Here is a 13,585-nt window from a genome sequence, read left to right as displayed (position 1 = left end):
AACATCCGAAATAGTCACTGGGAAGTCACATTGACGAATTCTGTGTTACAAGCAAACATTGAAATTGACCATCTCTTCACAAATCAAGGGCATCCAGACCGTTCAGTTCAAGTTATTTGGTTAATTAAGACAGAAAAGTTTATAGATCTCTCCTCAGTTTAGCTGATGAATTAAGCCGTGAAAAAGCAACTTGAACCTTTCAGAAATCGTTTGAATTAATACTCAAACTGTCCCTTTATTGCGTGTATTTTTAGAATATAAAGTAACTTCCTCGAAACAGATGAAGCGTATGTAAGCGAGTTTAAGATTGTGGCGTTTTTTAAAGTGATATTTTTGTGGCCGGTTAAGTTTAAAAGGGTATGGGTCTTGAACATAAATTTGCTATCTTCGGCTAACTTGGTTAGAGATTGTCTTGGAAGAGATGAAGCTTTTCGAAGACGGTCTAAGTAAGCTGTATACATTCGACTGAAGAACATTAAAATACCTTACTTACACGGGTCTCCAAATAAAGTACTGGGTAGAGTTGACATTTTGAAGGAATTTTGCGAGGAACTTGTTGGCTAATCTTCCAAACGTCTCAAGTCATTTAAGTTCGTCTCAACGAAGCTAGCGAAGCTTTCCGTGTAATCGTGTTCAGTTGCAACTGCAGCAAAATAAACTCAAATGTAATTTATTCTAATTCCTTCCATAGTTATCCTCCTTAAATAAATAATGAAGGCAAATAAGTCACTCACAAGAAAATGAACACGCGCATTACAATGTCGATCATGTTGTCAAGCAACACCGAGATAATGTGATATTACAAGGAAAAGCTGGTGTTGAACTTATTCGTTAAGAAATAGGTTTGACGATTCAACCGCGGGAAAACACTTTTCCTCTCCAGATTAAATATTTAAGTAACTAAGAAAAAATCCACGTAACGAACCATTCGGGTAAAACCTTAATAATACGTGACTAATGTCTTGAGTAAAATTCTAATACTACGTGATAAACAACAACTACTGTAAAAGCTTTGGCCAATCACAACGAGCGCAGAGAATTACATGAGCCAATCGTAACACAAAGCAGATTCGTGCAGCCAGTGTTCGTCGCGGGAAAAAACGTGCGAGCGAAATACCTCTTACTAACCGAGTTCGAGGTCCGTACTGTAAGTTACGGACCGAGTTTTTTCCCGTTGATTTATGGCCCGCGCGCTTCGCGCTTGGGCCATAAATAACTTACAGTACGGACCGAGAAAACGAGGTTAGTAAGATATTTATTATATCTCTGAGGTTAACCGGCGCGCGGGCAAAAAAACTAGTCAAAGTGAAGCGGAAGGTTCAACTGCCACAAAGAATGCCGTGCCAAAATCCCAAAAACTAAATCTTTTTGGCTGTTAAGTTTGAAATAGTTGCTTACAAGATTCAAACAGTTTTCAGTACAAGTTTATGCAACAGAAATGACATGAAAAACTCGCTAGATGATGTTTTGTCGAAATTTTAAATTTAGCGGGCTGTACAGCGAGCCGTACTGTAGAATACGGCGCGCTAATTTAGCCAATTACAGCGCGCGTACTATCTGAGAGATATAATAATCACAGTTAATTTCGTTTGTCTCTTATTGGTTGAGAATACGATGCTCGATTTTTAAACCAATCAAATAGTGTTATTATGAACAAGGACTGAGGTTTATGAGGAGGACGCGAGGACCTGGCGATACGCATCAATTTTTCCCCCAAACATCCCGGCGCATCGTACTAAACAATTACATTCCAGGAAGTTGGCAGGGCTAAACTTCAGAATACCCCGCCCTTAATTAATATCCGTCATTCACTGCTACTTACGCAGTCGCCAGCACCCCGGATGGGTTGTCCTAAAAACAATGTATTCACGCGATTGATACCATATCACACGAATAGCTTGGCCACGCTGCCTTAGCTTCAAACTTCCTTAGGAAGAGGCCTTGATTATCGCAAGAAACCTCGACGCAAATGGACAGTTGAAATGAACTTTTATTGTCATTCAGTGATAGCGTCAAAAGCTGATGGTAGCGTTAAAGAATTAAGAGAAGCCAAAGGGACCAACAGAAACATTTAGGGCTGTAACCTCCGCTCCTAATCCTTAACCAAGAGTAACTTTAAACCTCAGGTTTAAAGGTGGGTACATGTACCAGTACAGCTGACATTATTGTTCCACCATTGGCAACTGAGGTCTAAAAGTGGGTATCGGTACTACAGAAAATGGTTTACACCAGTACTGCTGACATCGTTGTTCCACCATTGGCACCTACGTCTGATTTTCACGTTCTCTTTGAACTGCATTCTTAATATGTTCCGAGATAGCCGCAAGAGGATTCGCCTGGTACGCCGGGTGCTGTAGAACTTGCTGGAAACGAGCGATTTCGCTGGCCCTGTAAGACACAGAAAAGTTCGCCAATGGTAGCCTACGTGTAGCCGTACCCTACCCCCCTCCTCCCGTTTTTTCCTTCGGGGGTAGGGTACGGCTACACGTAGGCTAGCCAATGGGTGCCCTTGCGCTAAATAAAGAGGACACTTAAATAAAGTTCATTATTTATTATTTTACCACAAAAAGAAAATACAGCCAAAAGCTTTACAAAAACTTACTGCAGAGCTTGTCGAGCCTTCTTGCTCAACTTTTTCCCTTTTGGTCTTCCGTCTAGTTGTCCTCTGAAGAAAATACAAATTATAAGGTAACAATGCTTAAGTCCCACCTAATTAAAGAATTAAACTTTTCCGCGGCAGTAAAGACTTCCCCACATTTGTGTCAGAACAACAGGGAAACCATAACACATCTTTTAACAAATTTGATTTGTATATCCTTTTTCCTGTATTTAATACCAGTAGAGGTTTCCAATCATAAACACATTGACTTTAAATTCCTGTACCTGTTTTTTGTTTCTTTCTGCATTTTTGTAAGTTCCAGTGTTGGAATTGTCGGCAAAGATGACAACAAAGGTTGCATGTCGCCGACCACTGGTGTTTGAGCTCTCTTCTTGGCTTTTTTAATTTCTTCGTCAAGCTTTCGTCCTGCATGCAACTCTATGGTAAACAAACATGTTGACGTTTTTCGTTAGGTTCCTGAACTCTATCAAGAGAACCCAAATGATTCATGATTGGGGTAAATTTTTACCATATCACAAAGTAGAGACTGAGTGGTAAATTAGAACTTAAAGTTACATGTACATCAACAAGACAAAATAGTCCCCTGAGACAGGGGTTTAAATAACTTCTGAAATAGCTGTCCATGATAGCCCATTGAAGGCGGCAGTTTGACAAGTTTATGATAGCATTTTTAGCGATAATCAAGGCAAACTAGCCGGCGGTGTGAGGCAAAGCAGGCGGTGGTATATGCCGGTAACCGGCTTCTATTGAAACCCCTGCTGAGAGGACATGTGCTTATGAGAAATGAATATTACACCAGTTAACTGTGGTCCGACCTGATCGTTGAAACGTTATGGGCACATGTATTTTTAATCAAAATTGACAATGAATGCTTTGAATGCTTTTGGAACCTATGAAAACAAAGCGGCAGGTTTTGCAGTGTGCCAATGCTCTGCAGGGGCAGGGTGTAGCATTTCCGTGTCATTGCTACATTGTAGGTAGGAAAGTATTAAGGCTTGATTAGCTGTAGCTGCCGGTAAGTGCCAAAAAGAGGAATTGAATAATGAAACGGAAAGATGTGTATGAAAGAATTCTCTGCACAAAATGATATATGAAATTACTCATATATTGAACTATGGATATGAAATCAAGTGAAGCTATATGATCCTTGCTGCCAGTTAGCTTCACTTGATTTCATATCCATAGTTCAATATAAGATTCATTTCATATATATCACAAATTACCAGCACCCAGCATCAGTGGCTTCATGGCTCAGTTGGTTAGAGCGCCACACTGGAATCACAAGGTCACAGGTTCAAACCTCATTGAAGTCCTGAATTTTTAAAGTTTCTCTACGCAGTTGCTAAAATTGCATTCATAACTGCGAGGATCATAGCTTCACTTAATTTCATACATGTACGCAAACTTCAATATCTGATTCATTTCATAAATCATTTCATTGAAGAAGAATATTTTAAAGAAAGGAAAGGAAACCATTAAGTGCACCTATACTCAAACATTACCAGTATTATTGTTTCTAAAATATATTATTTTATCCAGTTGTAACAAAATTCACCTTGGAATTTCACTATTAATATGCTACACAACGTTGAATGATCAATAAGACTATTGGATACAATCTACCTTGTTTTAAATCTTTTTGACAGCCCTAAAGATAAGGGACCTCACCTAGTAATAGACCCATACAAATTTCATAAAAATTGAAGCTCAGAGTGACTCACTTTTCAAGAAATTATCATGTCGTTCTTTCCTCCTGTCCTTCTTACTCTGTTGGGGTTTCCGTGTTTTGCGGACACCTGTTTCCGTGGAAACACTCCCTGCGCCAAACAGTCCAGCTGTCGGAAATATAGCAGCAAGGCTGGACTGAAAAGAAAAAAAAATCATGATACCAGTACTTTAATAACTGACTGAATGTTTCCTGTACTAGAATTGCTACCAAAGTGTTGCTGAGTAAATCTTTTTTTTTTGTTCGAGTCTAAATCTATTTCCATCCTCTTTTTGTTTTGATATGCCTGATAGAAAAAAAATACAACACTTTGAAAGTAAAACTAACTACCTCATATTGCACACTTTGCACTGGATATAAAGTGATTGATTGACAGCCTCCGCAATACATTTTGCATAAACTTGAGTGATTACTAGCTTGAGGCACTGTTACACTGTGCAATGTTTCATGCAACTTGTTTAGCAATGTCACTTATACAAATGCTCTCACATTATGAAACAAGTGGTTTTACAGGTGTGACACTGAGCAACGTTTCATGCAACTTGTCTCATCATCGTTTCGATGATCACATGAGGTTAAAGGAATATTTTCATTGGCTGGTGCCACAAACCATTGCGACACAAGTTGCAGGACAGATGTTACACTGTGCAATGCTTAAAAAATTCCTTGCAACTGTTGTGGAAAGTAGAACTCAATTCTACTTTCTGCAACGGTTGCTGCAACTGGTATTGCATGAATATTCTTGACCTTTTCAAAGTACGTTACAATGGGCAATGATTTTTGCAATTGTCTCGCACTGGTATTGTGAGACAAGTTGCATGGACAATTATTGCAGTGTTACAATGCCTTAAAGAGCTCACTGACCATTCAGAGGCCACGTTCCTGAGCAATCAACTGTTGTGATAAGTTGAGCAAGAGAGGCTCTGCGGAAAATGTGTCAAGTCTTTCAAGTCACCTCAGCCCAAGTTCCTGGCATTATAAATCAATATGGCGTCCACGAGTGTGTTCAAGACTTGGCCTGGGTTTGAAACTGTCTCCAAGCAACGGCTTACGTATACTCAATAAAGACTTGACACGATTTCTGCTGAGCGCTTTCTTTCTCGTCGAGTTAAGAAAGGTTCTGCTGGTAGGGTGTGGCCATCCAAAGTTTGCATACATATTGTTTTCAGTTTTTTCTGGGACTTACAATGGTCCCAAGAAAAAACAAAAATAACGCCTATGTAAAATTTGGAGAGACAAACAAAGAGTACTACGGTATTTTCGAAAGAGGCCTATAGTTTTTACCACGTGCACAGTGTTAAAATTCGCATTTAAATGTAAAAAGCTTCGCACTTAACCCAAATTTTGTTGCCTGTCGTTTGACAAGATCCTAAATGGTCTCAAATACGAAATCGCCAAAAGGTGGCTGCAAATAATAATTACAAGCTAAGCTGTTGTAAGCTTTCATACAACTTGTAGATAAGATGGCGGTGACACTTTGAGAAACTTAACCACTATTTTTCCAAACAATTCACTTTAAAGTGATTCACCAACCTCATTTGGCTTCAAGAAATCTTCTTCCTTCTTTTCATTCACCGGTTTCACGGCTTGAAGATGTAACTTCTGCCGATTCCTTCGAATCTTCCCCATGTTTGGACTAATAGCGTGCTCAGTAACCACGCCAAGCAAGAATTGTTCCTAGGGAGGAGAGGGGACGGAGAACATCTGTATCCTCACGGAGAGGGCATAACTGTAGTTTTAAACATCTGTTTTTTGCAAGATTTCACAATAGGATTTTTGTTACTTTAAATATGATACATGGGAAGTTATTTGACAGCTACTTAAAATAAGGCAAAAAATGTTGGTTTTTTGAATATATTGGCAATAACTTACCAAAGTGAGGTAGTTTGAGCTTTTCTTTAGAGCAAGATGTAGGGTTCCCTACACCAGGGTTCCTTGGTAAAGACGACCTGGTCATGCGGCAGATATGTTACAAAAAAAATGATTTGTCCATTGTGGAGACTCCCTGCAAATTTAAAAAAATGTCCAGAGCAGATTCAGGGCCACCTTAAAATTCCCCAGCATTAAAACTTAGGGGTCACCCAGTTTGTTTTTTAAATATATACAAAATAAATTGCTCCTTTGTTGTTGACAATGATTGGATTCATGAACATGGTAGGACGAGCTGTTACCTATATAGACAACCTGAAAAGCAATGCCAGCTTGTGAAGTGCGGAAGAACTGATAACAGCTATAGGGGGACCTGGAAGAGCCATGCCTTAGCTTGGCCATAGCAATGTGGTTTTGTTGATATGGTAACGGTAACCTATTACGTAATGTCGATGAGTGCAACTTGTTAAGAGGTGTTAAGCAATATTGGTGTCTCATATGGTACCATAACTTTGTTGTTAGCTGAAACAATTGGGTAGATTCAATCCTTTCAAATACTGTGGTTTGTTGAAAATGGTTTGAGCCTCATAAGGGCCGATTTACATGATATGTATTTTGGCGCATGCGACGAGCTTATAACAGGCCTACGACATGACTTACGATTGTAGCAGCACTTTAAAACATGTTTCAAAATGCTATGACATTTTTTCTGACATACACGGCAATCGTGAACGAGTTGTTTAAACAGGTGTTTTCAAAATCTCGAGATTGCCAGATTTTTTTGTGTGTTCTAGTGTTCTTTTTGTGTGTTCAGTGGTACGGAAAAAATCAGGCAGCGCATACCGCAACTTAGCAGATACGTAAGAAAAAGAACTAAGACCATAACTGGTTGTTCTAGGTTTATTGAGGGACAGAATTTAATTTCTGCGAAGATCACGCATAAGAAGATTTTGAATGCGCTTATTGCATAGAGAAGTAGAGTTTCAGTTAAGTGGTAAGAGGACAGGTAATTTGCAAATATAAATCTCAGTGTTCTCTTATTTACATTATACAGTTTCTTTGACAAGAAATTTGCTACGAGGATAAGAGCGAAACAACCCACTACTTTGTCGCGAATTTTCTATAATAAAAACTTGTCGAAGTATTACGTTAACAGAACACACAAGCGCTACTCCTTAGTATCTCGGTAGAGATCTTCTTGTCACTTTTTTTTCCCCCGGCCGGGCTTTAGCCATTTGATGAGGGCCAGTCTCGTGCTTCTCAAGTTGCCTCGTTCATGCTCGAAAAGCGTTCTGGGTAATTCTTCCATTCCATGACAAGGGAAGCCCCTCCTGATTCTCATTTTGATTTTATTTATAAGTGTCGGGTCACCCAGTCCTACCAGCAAAATACAGCATCGACTGAAGATTTTAGCTTTCAAAACTTGCCCAAATTGTATCGGTAGGTCCTGGAATTCGTCCACAGAAAGGCCAGAGAGAGAACATAACTCGTGAACCGCCATGTTTACAACAGAGCATTTTAGGCGTCCCAGTCTGCATGAAACCATCTCTCACCTCTGTTTTGAGAAGACCAGAGACGCACGGTTCTTACGTTACGTTTATGCTTGTAGAATCAACTGAAATCTCAATTCCTTGTAAAAAGTTAACCAGCATCTTCATTTTTTTGGTAATCTAGGTATCCGAGAGCCTGAACATTTACGCATTCGCTGACGGAATGTTTGAAGACGAGAGAAAAATGCAGTACCTCCAGACGTGGCGCTGGAGCGTCGTACCAAACGAGTCATCCCGGGATTTCGGCCCGTGCGATCGCTTTTGGACGCAGTTGGCCCTTCGCTGCTTTCTGCTACCGACCTTGCCTCCCGGTACGGCATTGAGGGAGGGATATGTCGGCCCCTAAACCATATGAGACATATCCCACGCCTACTCACAGCTTCTCAGACCGCCCTTGTCATTACAATGTAGCGTAAGATTTCTATGGCTTATATATTTAAGGGAAAAGTCATTTTATCTGACATATGGTAAGCACTGGAGTCCCAGATTACAAAGTGCACGCATGCGCCCTGCCGAAGGTAACATACATACATGCATAAACTTTATTTTTATTTGTCTTCGAGAGATTACATTTACAACTAAAATACATAGCATATACAGATACATAACTAAATACATAATAGTTAAAAATATATTAATTCAAAAGAAAAGCCGCCGTACCAAAAGCGGTCTTGGATTCTCTGGTTTAAAACCAGTAGACTCAATGGTACGGAAAAAATCAGGTAGCACATTCCGCAACTCAGCTGATACGTAAGAAAAAGAACTAAGACCAGAACTGAAGGGGGTAGTTTCTAAAGAAACTGTAGTGCTGCGTCGGTAGGGAAGTAGTATACAAAAATTTGGTTTTATCAACGAAGTTGATAATGTAAATTGGCCACCGTACAGAGATTCTAAAAGCTGACGTTTCGAGCGTTAGCCCTTCTGGATTCGCTCTGACGAAGGGCTAACGCTCGAAACGTCAGCTTTTAGAATCTCTGTACGGTGGCCAATTTACATTATCAACTCTGTTGATAAAACCAAATTTTTGTATAAGACCAGAACTGGTTGTTTTAGGTTTAATGAGTGACAGTTTCCACGAAAATCACGCATAAGAAGATTTTGAATTCGCTTGTTACATAGAGATGTACAGTATGACTCAAGTGGTAAGAGGACAGGTAATTTGCAAATATAAATCTCAGTATTCTCTTATTTACATTACACCGTTTCTTTGACAAGACATTTGCTAGGAGGATAAGAGCGAAAAAAAAAACACTACTTTGTCGCGAATTTTCCATAATAAAAGCTTGTTGAGAAATCAAAAGTCTTACGTTAGCAGCACACACCAGAGCTACTCCTTAGTATCTGGCTAGAGATCTTCTTGTGACTACTTTTTCCTCCAGCCGCGCCTTAGCCATTTGATGAGGGTCAATCTCGTGCTTCTCAAGTTGCCTCATTCATGCTCGAAAAGCGTTCTGGGTAATTCTTCCATTCCATGACAAGGGAAGCCCCTCCCGATTCTCATTTTGATTTTATTTATAAGTGTCGGGTCACCCAGTCCTACCAGCAAAATACAGCACCGACTAAAGTTTTAGCTTTCAAACCTTGCCCAAATTGTATCAGTAGGTTCTGGAATTCGTCCACAGAAAGGCCAGAGAGACAACTTCACTCGTGAACCGCCATGTTTACAACAGAGCATTTTAGGCGTCCCAGTCTGCATGAAACCATCTCTCACCTCTGTTTTGAGAAGACCAGAGACGCACGGTTCTTATGTTACGTTTATGCTTGTAGAATCAACTGAAATCTCAATTCCTTGTAAAAAGTTAACCAACATCTTCATTTTTTGGTAATCTAGGTATCGGAGAGCCTGAACATTTACGCATGCGCTGACGGAATGTTTGAAGACGAGAGAAAAATGCAGTACCTCCAGACGTGGCGCTGGAGCGTCGTACCAAACGAGTCATCCCGGGATTTCGGCCCGTGCGATCGCTTTTGGACGTAGTTGGCCGTTCGCTGCTTTCTGCTACCGACCTTGCCTCCCGGTACGGCATTGAGGGAGGGATATGTCGGCCCCTAAACCATATGAGACAAATCCCACGCCTACTCACAGCTTTTCAGACCGCCCTTGTCATTACAATATAGCGTAAGATTTCTATGGCTTATATATTTAAGGAAAAAGTCATTTTATCTGACATATGGTAAGCACTGCAGTCCCAGATTACAAAGTGCACGCATGCGCCCTGCCGAAGGTAACATACATACATGCATAAACTTTATTTAATATCGAATTTCAGAATAACTACAAGAGCCAATGTCTTCGAGAGATTACATTTACAACTAAAATACATAGCATATACAGATACATAACTAAATACATAATAGTTAAAAATATATTAATTCAAAAGAAAAGCCGCCGTACCAAAAGCGGTCTTGGATTCTCTGGTTTAAAACCAGTAGACTCAGTGGTACGGACAAAATCAGGTAGCGCATTCCGCAACTCAGCTGATACGTAAGAAAAAGAACTAAGACCAGAACTGAAGGGGGTAGTTTCTAAAGAAACTGTGGTGCTGCGTCGGTGGGGAAGTAATATACAAAAATTTGGTTTTATCAACGGAGTTGATAATGTAAATTGGCCACCGTACAGAGATTCTAAAAGCTGACGTTTCGAGCGTTAGCTCTTCTGGATTCGCTCTGACGAAGGGTTAACGCTCGAAACGTCAGCTTTTAGAATCTCTGTACGGTGGCCAATTTACATTATCAACTCCGTTGATAAAACGAAAATTTTGTATAAGACCAGAACTGGTTTTTTAGGTTTAATGAGTGACATTTTCCACGAAAATCACGCATAAGAAGATTTTGAATTCGCTTATTACATAGAGATGTACCGTTTGACTCAAGTGGTAAGAGGACAGGTAATTTGCAAATATAAATCTCAGTATTCTCATATTTACATTACACCGTTTCTTTGACAAGACATTTGCTAGGAGGATAAGAGCGAAAAAAAAAAACACTGCTTTGTCGCGAATTTTCCATAATAAAAGCTTGTTGAGAAATCAAAAGTCTTACGTTAACAGCACACACCAGAGCTACTCCTTAGTATCTGGCTAGAGATCTTCTTGTGACTACTTTTTCCTCCAGCCGCGCCTTAGCCATTTGATGAGGGTCAATCTCGTGCTTCTCAAGTTGCCTCATTCATGCTCGAAAATCGTTCTGGGTAATTCTTCCATTCCATGACAAGGGAAGCCCCTCCTGATTCTCATTTTGATTTTATTTATAAGTGTCGGGTCACCCAGTCCTACTGGCAGCAAAATACAGCACCAACTGAAATTTTAGCTTTCAAAACTTGCCCAAATTGTATCGGTAGGTCCTGGAATTCGTCCACAGAAAGGCCAGAGAGACAACTTCACTCGTGAACCGCCATGTTTACAACAGAGCATTTTAGGCGTCCCAGTCTGCATGAAACCATCTCTCACCTCTGTTTTGAGAAGACCAGAGACGCATGGTTCTTACGTTACGTTTATGCTTGTAGAATCAACTGAAATCTCAATTCCTTGTAAAAAGTTAACCAGCATCTTCATTTTTTTGGTAGTCTAGGTATCGGAGAGTCTGAACATTTACGCATGCGCTGACGGAATGTTTGAAGACGAGAGAAAAATGCAGTACCTCCAGACGTGGCGCTGGAGCGTCGCACCAAACAAGTCATCCTGGGATTTCGGCCCGTGCGATCGCTTTTGGACGCAGTTGCTCCTTCGCTGCTTTCTGATACCGACCTCGCCTCCCGGTACGGCATTGAGGGAGGGATATGTCGGCCCCTAAACCATATGAGACATATCCCACGCCTACTCACAGCTTCTCAGACTGCCCTTGTCATTACAATTTAGCGCAAGATTTCGATGGCTTATTTATTCAAGGGAAAAGTCGTTTTATCTGACATATGGTAAAATTACAAAGTGCTAGCATGCACCCTGCTGAAAATAACATACATACGTGCATAAACTTTATTTCATCTCGAATTTCTGAATGACTACAAGAGGAAATGTCTTCGAGACATAACATTTACAATTAAAATACATAGCATATACAGATACATAACTAAATAAATAATAGTTAAAGATGTATTACTTCAAAAGAAAAAAGTTTAAAACCAGTAAACTTAAAGTTCAAGTTCAGTAATATAGGTAGGTAGTGTAGATCTTTGAAGATGGGAGTTATACGTTGTATTTTGAGGAAAATGTTATTAAACGGGCTGCAACATTTTGGTACATATCGTAGTTTTTTAACAGCATATTTCGAAGATTGTACAGAAGGGAGTTACAGTGGTCAAGTTTGGATATTGTCCGTTGATGTCCCATCCAGGAATTAACCATGTCCAACAAGACACGATGTCCCTAAGTGAAGTGAACAGATGGTAAAATTGTTTTCTAAAGTGAGAAGCGATCTTCGCATTTATCTGGATAATGTAAGCAATTGTCTCTTATTGACACCTGAAAAATTCAGGTGGATTCAACCTGCTCCCAACTGAGTGGGTTCATAGCTCATTTGGTAGAGCATTGTACTGGCATCGCAGATCACATGGGTTTGAATACTGTTGGTCTCAGCCACCTGAATTTTTCAAGTGTCTGTAAGAAACAATAACTGCTTGAATTACCCAACTAAGTGCAGAGAATACTTCTCACGAATACCCATAACAAACACTTCAAATACATACATTTTGTTTCGCTTCTGTTGGGCATGTTGTGATGGCACTCTTGTGCCTAATGTACGTCAGGTTACAGCTTGCTTTGTTACATAGCGGCACCAAATTAGCACCTATTGTATATTACATTTCGCATATGCATAGATAAGTAGGTTAGCACATCATGCAAAAGCAGAGAGCACACACAACCAGGCGGCGTGTGTGAATAACCAGAATAAAACTCCATTGACATCCGACTACATGCTTAATGAGGGCATCAATCACTGATTGCAGCAAATGGTATTTATGAAAGAAAAACTAATTATTCTTATTTCACTGAGTAAACATTTTCTAAACAACAATAAGATTATTCGCACACCGAGTTTGGGAATTAATTTCGTCATTTCCTGACTCTGTGTATACTTCTTATAAATTTAAAAATTCCCCTTATAAGATCCACTTATCCCTACGTTGGTTCTCCTCAATGATAAACCAATTAGGAGATGGCTCATCAGTTTTCAACCAGTTAAAATCATTTACAAGTGACCAATTGTTGTTGTTTTCAGATGGATCAAGACCTGATGATTTATAATCACTTTCCAAGCTGTCGTAATCCCAATTAAATGGAGCAAAGCCAACATTGGAACAATCCTCCACGATTGCCCTACTTGTTACATGCAAATAGAACTTGCTGTTTGTCGTGCTATGAGCGCGCAATTGATGACAAGGAAAAACAAAATTACAGCCAGAACAGTCTTCGATGAAAACGGCACCACCTACTGGGCCACATAACACTGTACAATCTGTGAGTTCATAGACGTGCAAAGCAGATGGGGCTCCATAAACCACAATATTGCAGTTATGTAGACCTCGCAAACTGATATCTTGGCTTTTGACTTGAGAAGGTGACATTGTTAAAGTTTGGCCTGTAATTCCTTTAAACCCAAGAGTTGCTTCCAGAAACTTTTTTTCTGTTGTTGATAGGAGGTCTTCCTTAGTTTCATCACTAATTTGTAATTCCTGTTGAAAGAAAATAATTGACTTGGTTTAAAGTTTCACATGATTGTTGTTATTTGACAAAAATCATTAAAAGTCATTGGAGTTTGGCGTATTTCTTGCAGGAAACATACTGTAGAGCTTTACAGCAAGTTTGAATGAGAGCGTTTTTA

General features: G+C 39.8%; 3 protein-coding genes across 3 annotated transcripts in view; all 3 read right to left on the bottom strand.

Annotated features, from left to right (window-relative positions):
* The window catches only part of LOC137985090 (MAGUK p55 subfamily member 4-like), a 29,859-nt gene extending 27,932 nt beyond the window's left edge, over nucleotides 1-1,927 (bottom strand). Inside the window, exons 1-2 of the mRNA XM_068832554.1 lie at nucleotides 1,823-1,927; nucleotides 494-643 (exon numbers count right to left, since the gene is read on the bottom strand). Coding sequence (XP_068688655.1) covers nucleotides 494-530 — 37 coding nt within the window. The 5' untranslated portion in view covers nucleotides 531-643; nucleotides 1,823-1,927. The remainder of the gene's footprint in view (nucleotides 1-493; nucleotides 644-1,822) is intronic.
* A 45-nt stretch (nucleotides 1,928-1,972) lies between these two features.
* LOC137985093 (ribosome biogenesis protein SLX9 homolog) lies at nucleotides 1,973-5,995 on the bottom strand. The gene is made up of 5 exons (XM_068832559.1): nucleotides 5,880-5,995; nucleotides 4,342-4,483; nucleotides 2,884-3,037; nucleotides 2,603-2,665; nucleotides 1,973-2,388 (listed from the first exon to the last, which is right to left on the bottom strand). Exons 1-5 carry the CDS (start codon nucleotides 5,973-5,975, stop codon nucleotides 2,265-2,267), a joined length of 579 nt encoding a protein of 192 aa, XP_068688660.1. The 5' UTR covers nucleotides 5,976-5,995; the 3' UTR covers nucleotides 1,973-2,264.
* A 5,730-nt stretch (nucleotides 5,996-11,725) lies between these two features.
* LOC137985594 (tubulin-specific chaperone C-like) overlaps nucleotides 11,726-13,585 on the bottom strand; it is a 4,152-nt gene continuing 2,292 nt past the window's right edge. The window contains exon 2 of the mRNA XM_068833223.1: nucleotides 11,726-13,436. Within this exon, the coding sequence (XP_068689324.1) occupies nucleotides 12,864-13,436 (573 nt within the window). The 3' untranslated portion in view covers nucleotides 11,726-12,863. The remainder of the gene's footprint in view (nucleotides 13,437-13,585) is intronic.

The sequence above is a fragment of the Montipora foliosa genome, chromosome 14 (genome assembly GCF_036669935.1).
Source record: "Montipora foliosa isolate CH-2021 chromosome 14, ASM3666993v2, whole genome shotgun sequence".
Lineage (NCBI taxonomy): Eukaryota > Metazoa > Cnidaria > Anthozoa > Scleractinia > Acroporidae > Montipora > Montipora foliosa.
The sequence above is the reverse complement of the archived record's forward strand: the minus strand, read 5'-3'. Positions and strand labels throughout refer to the sequence as shown.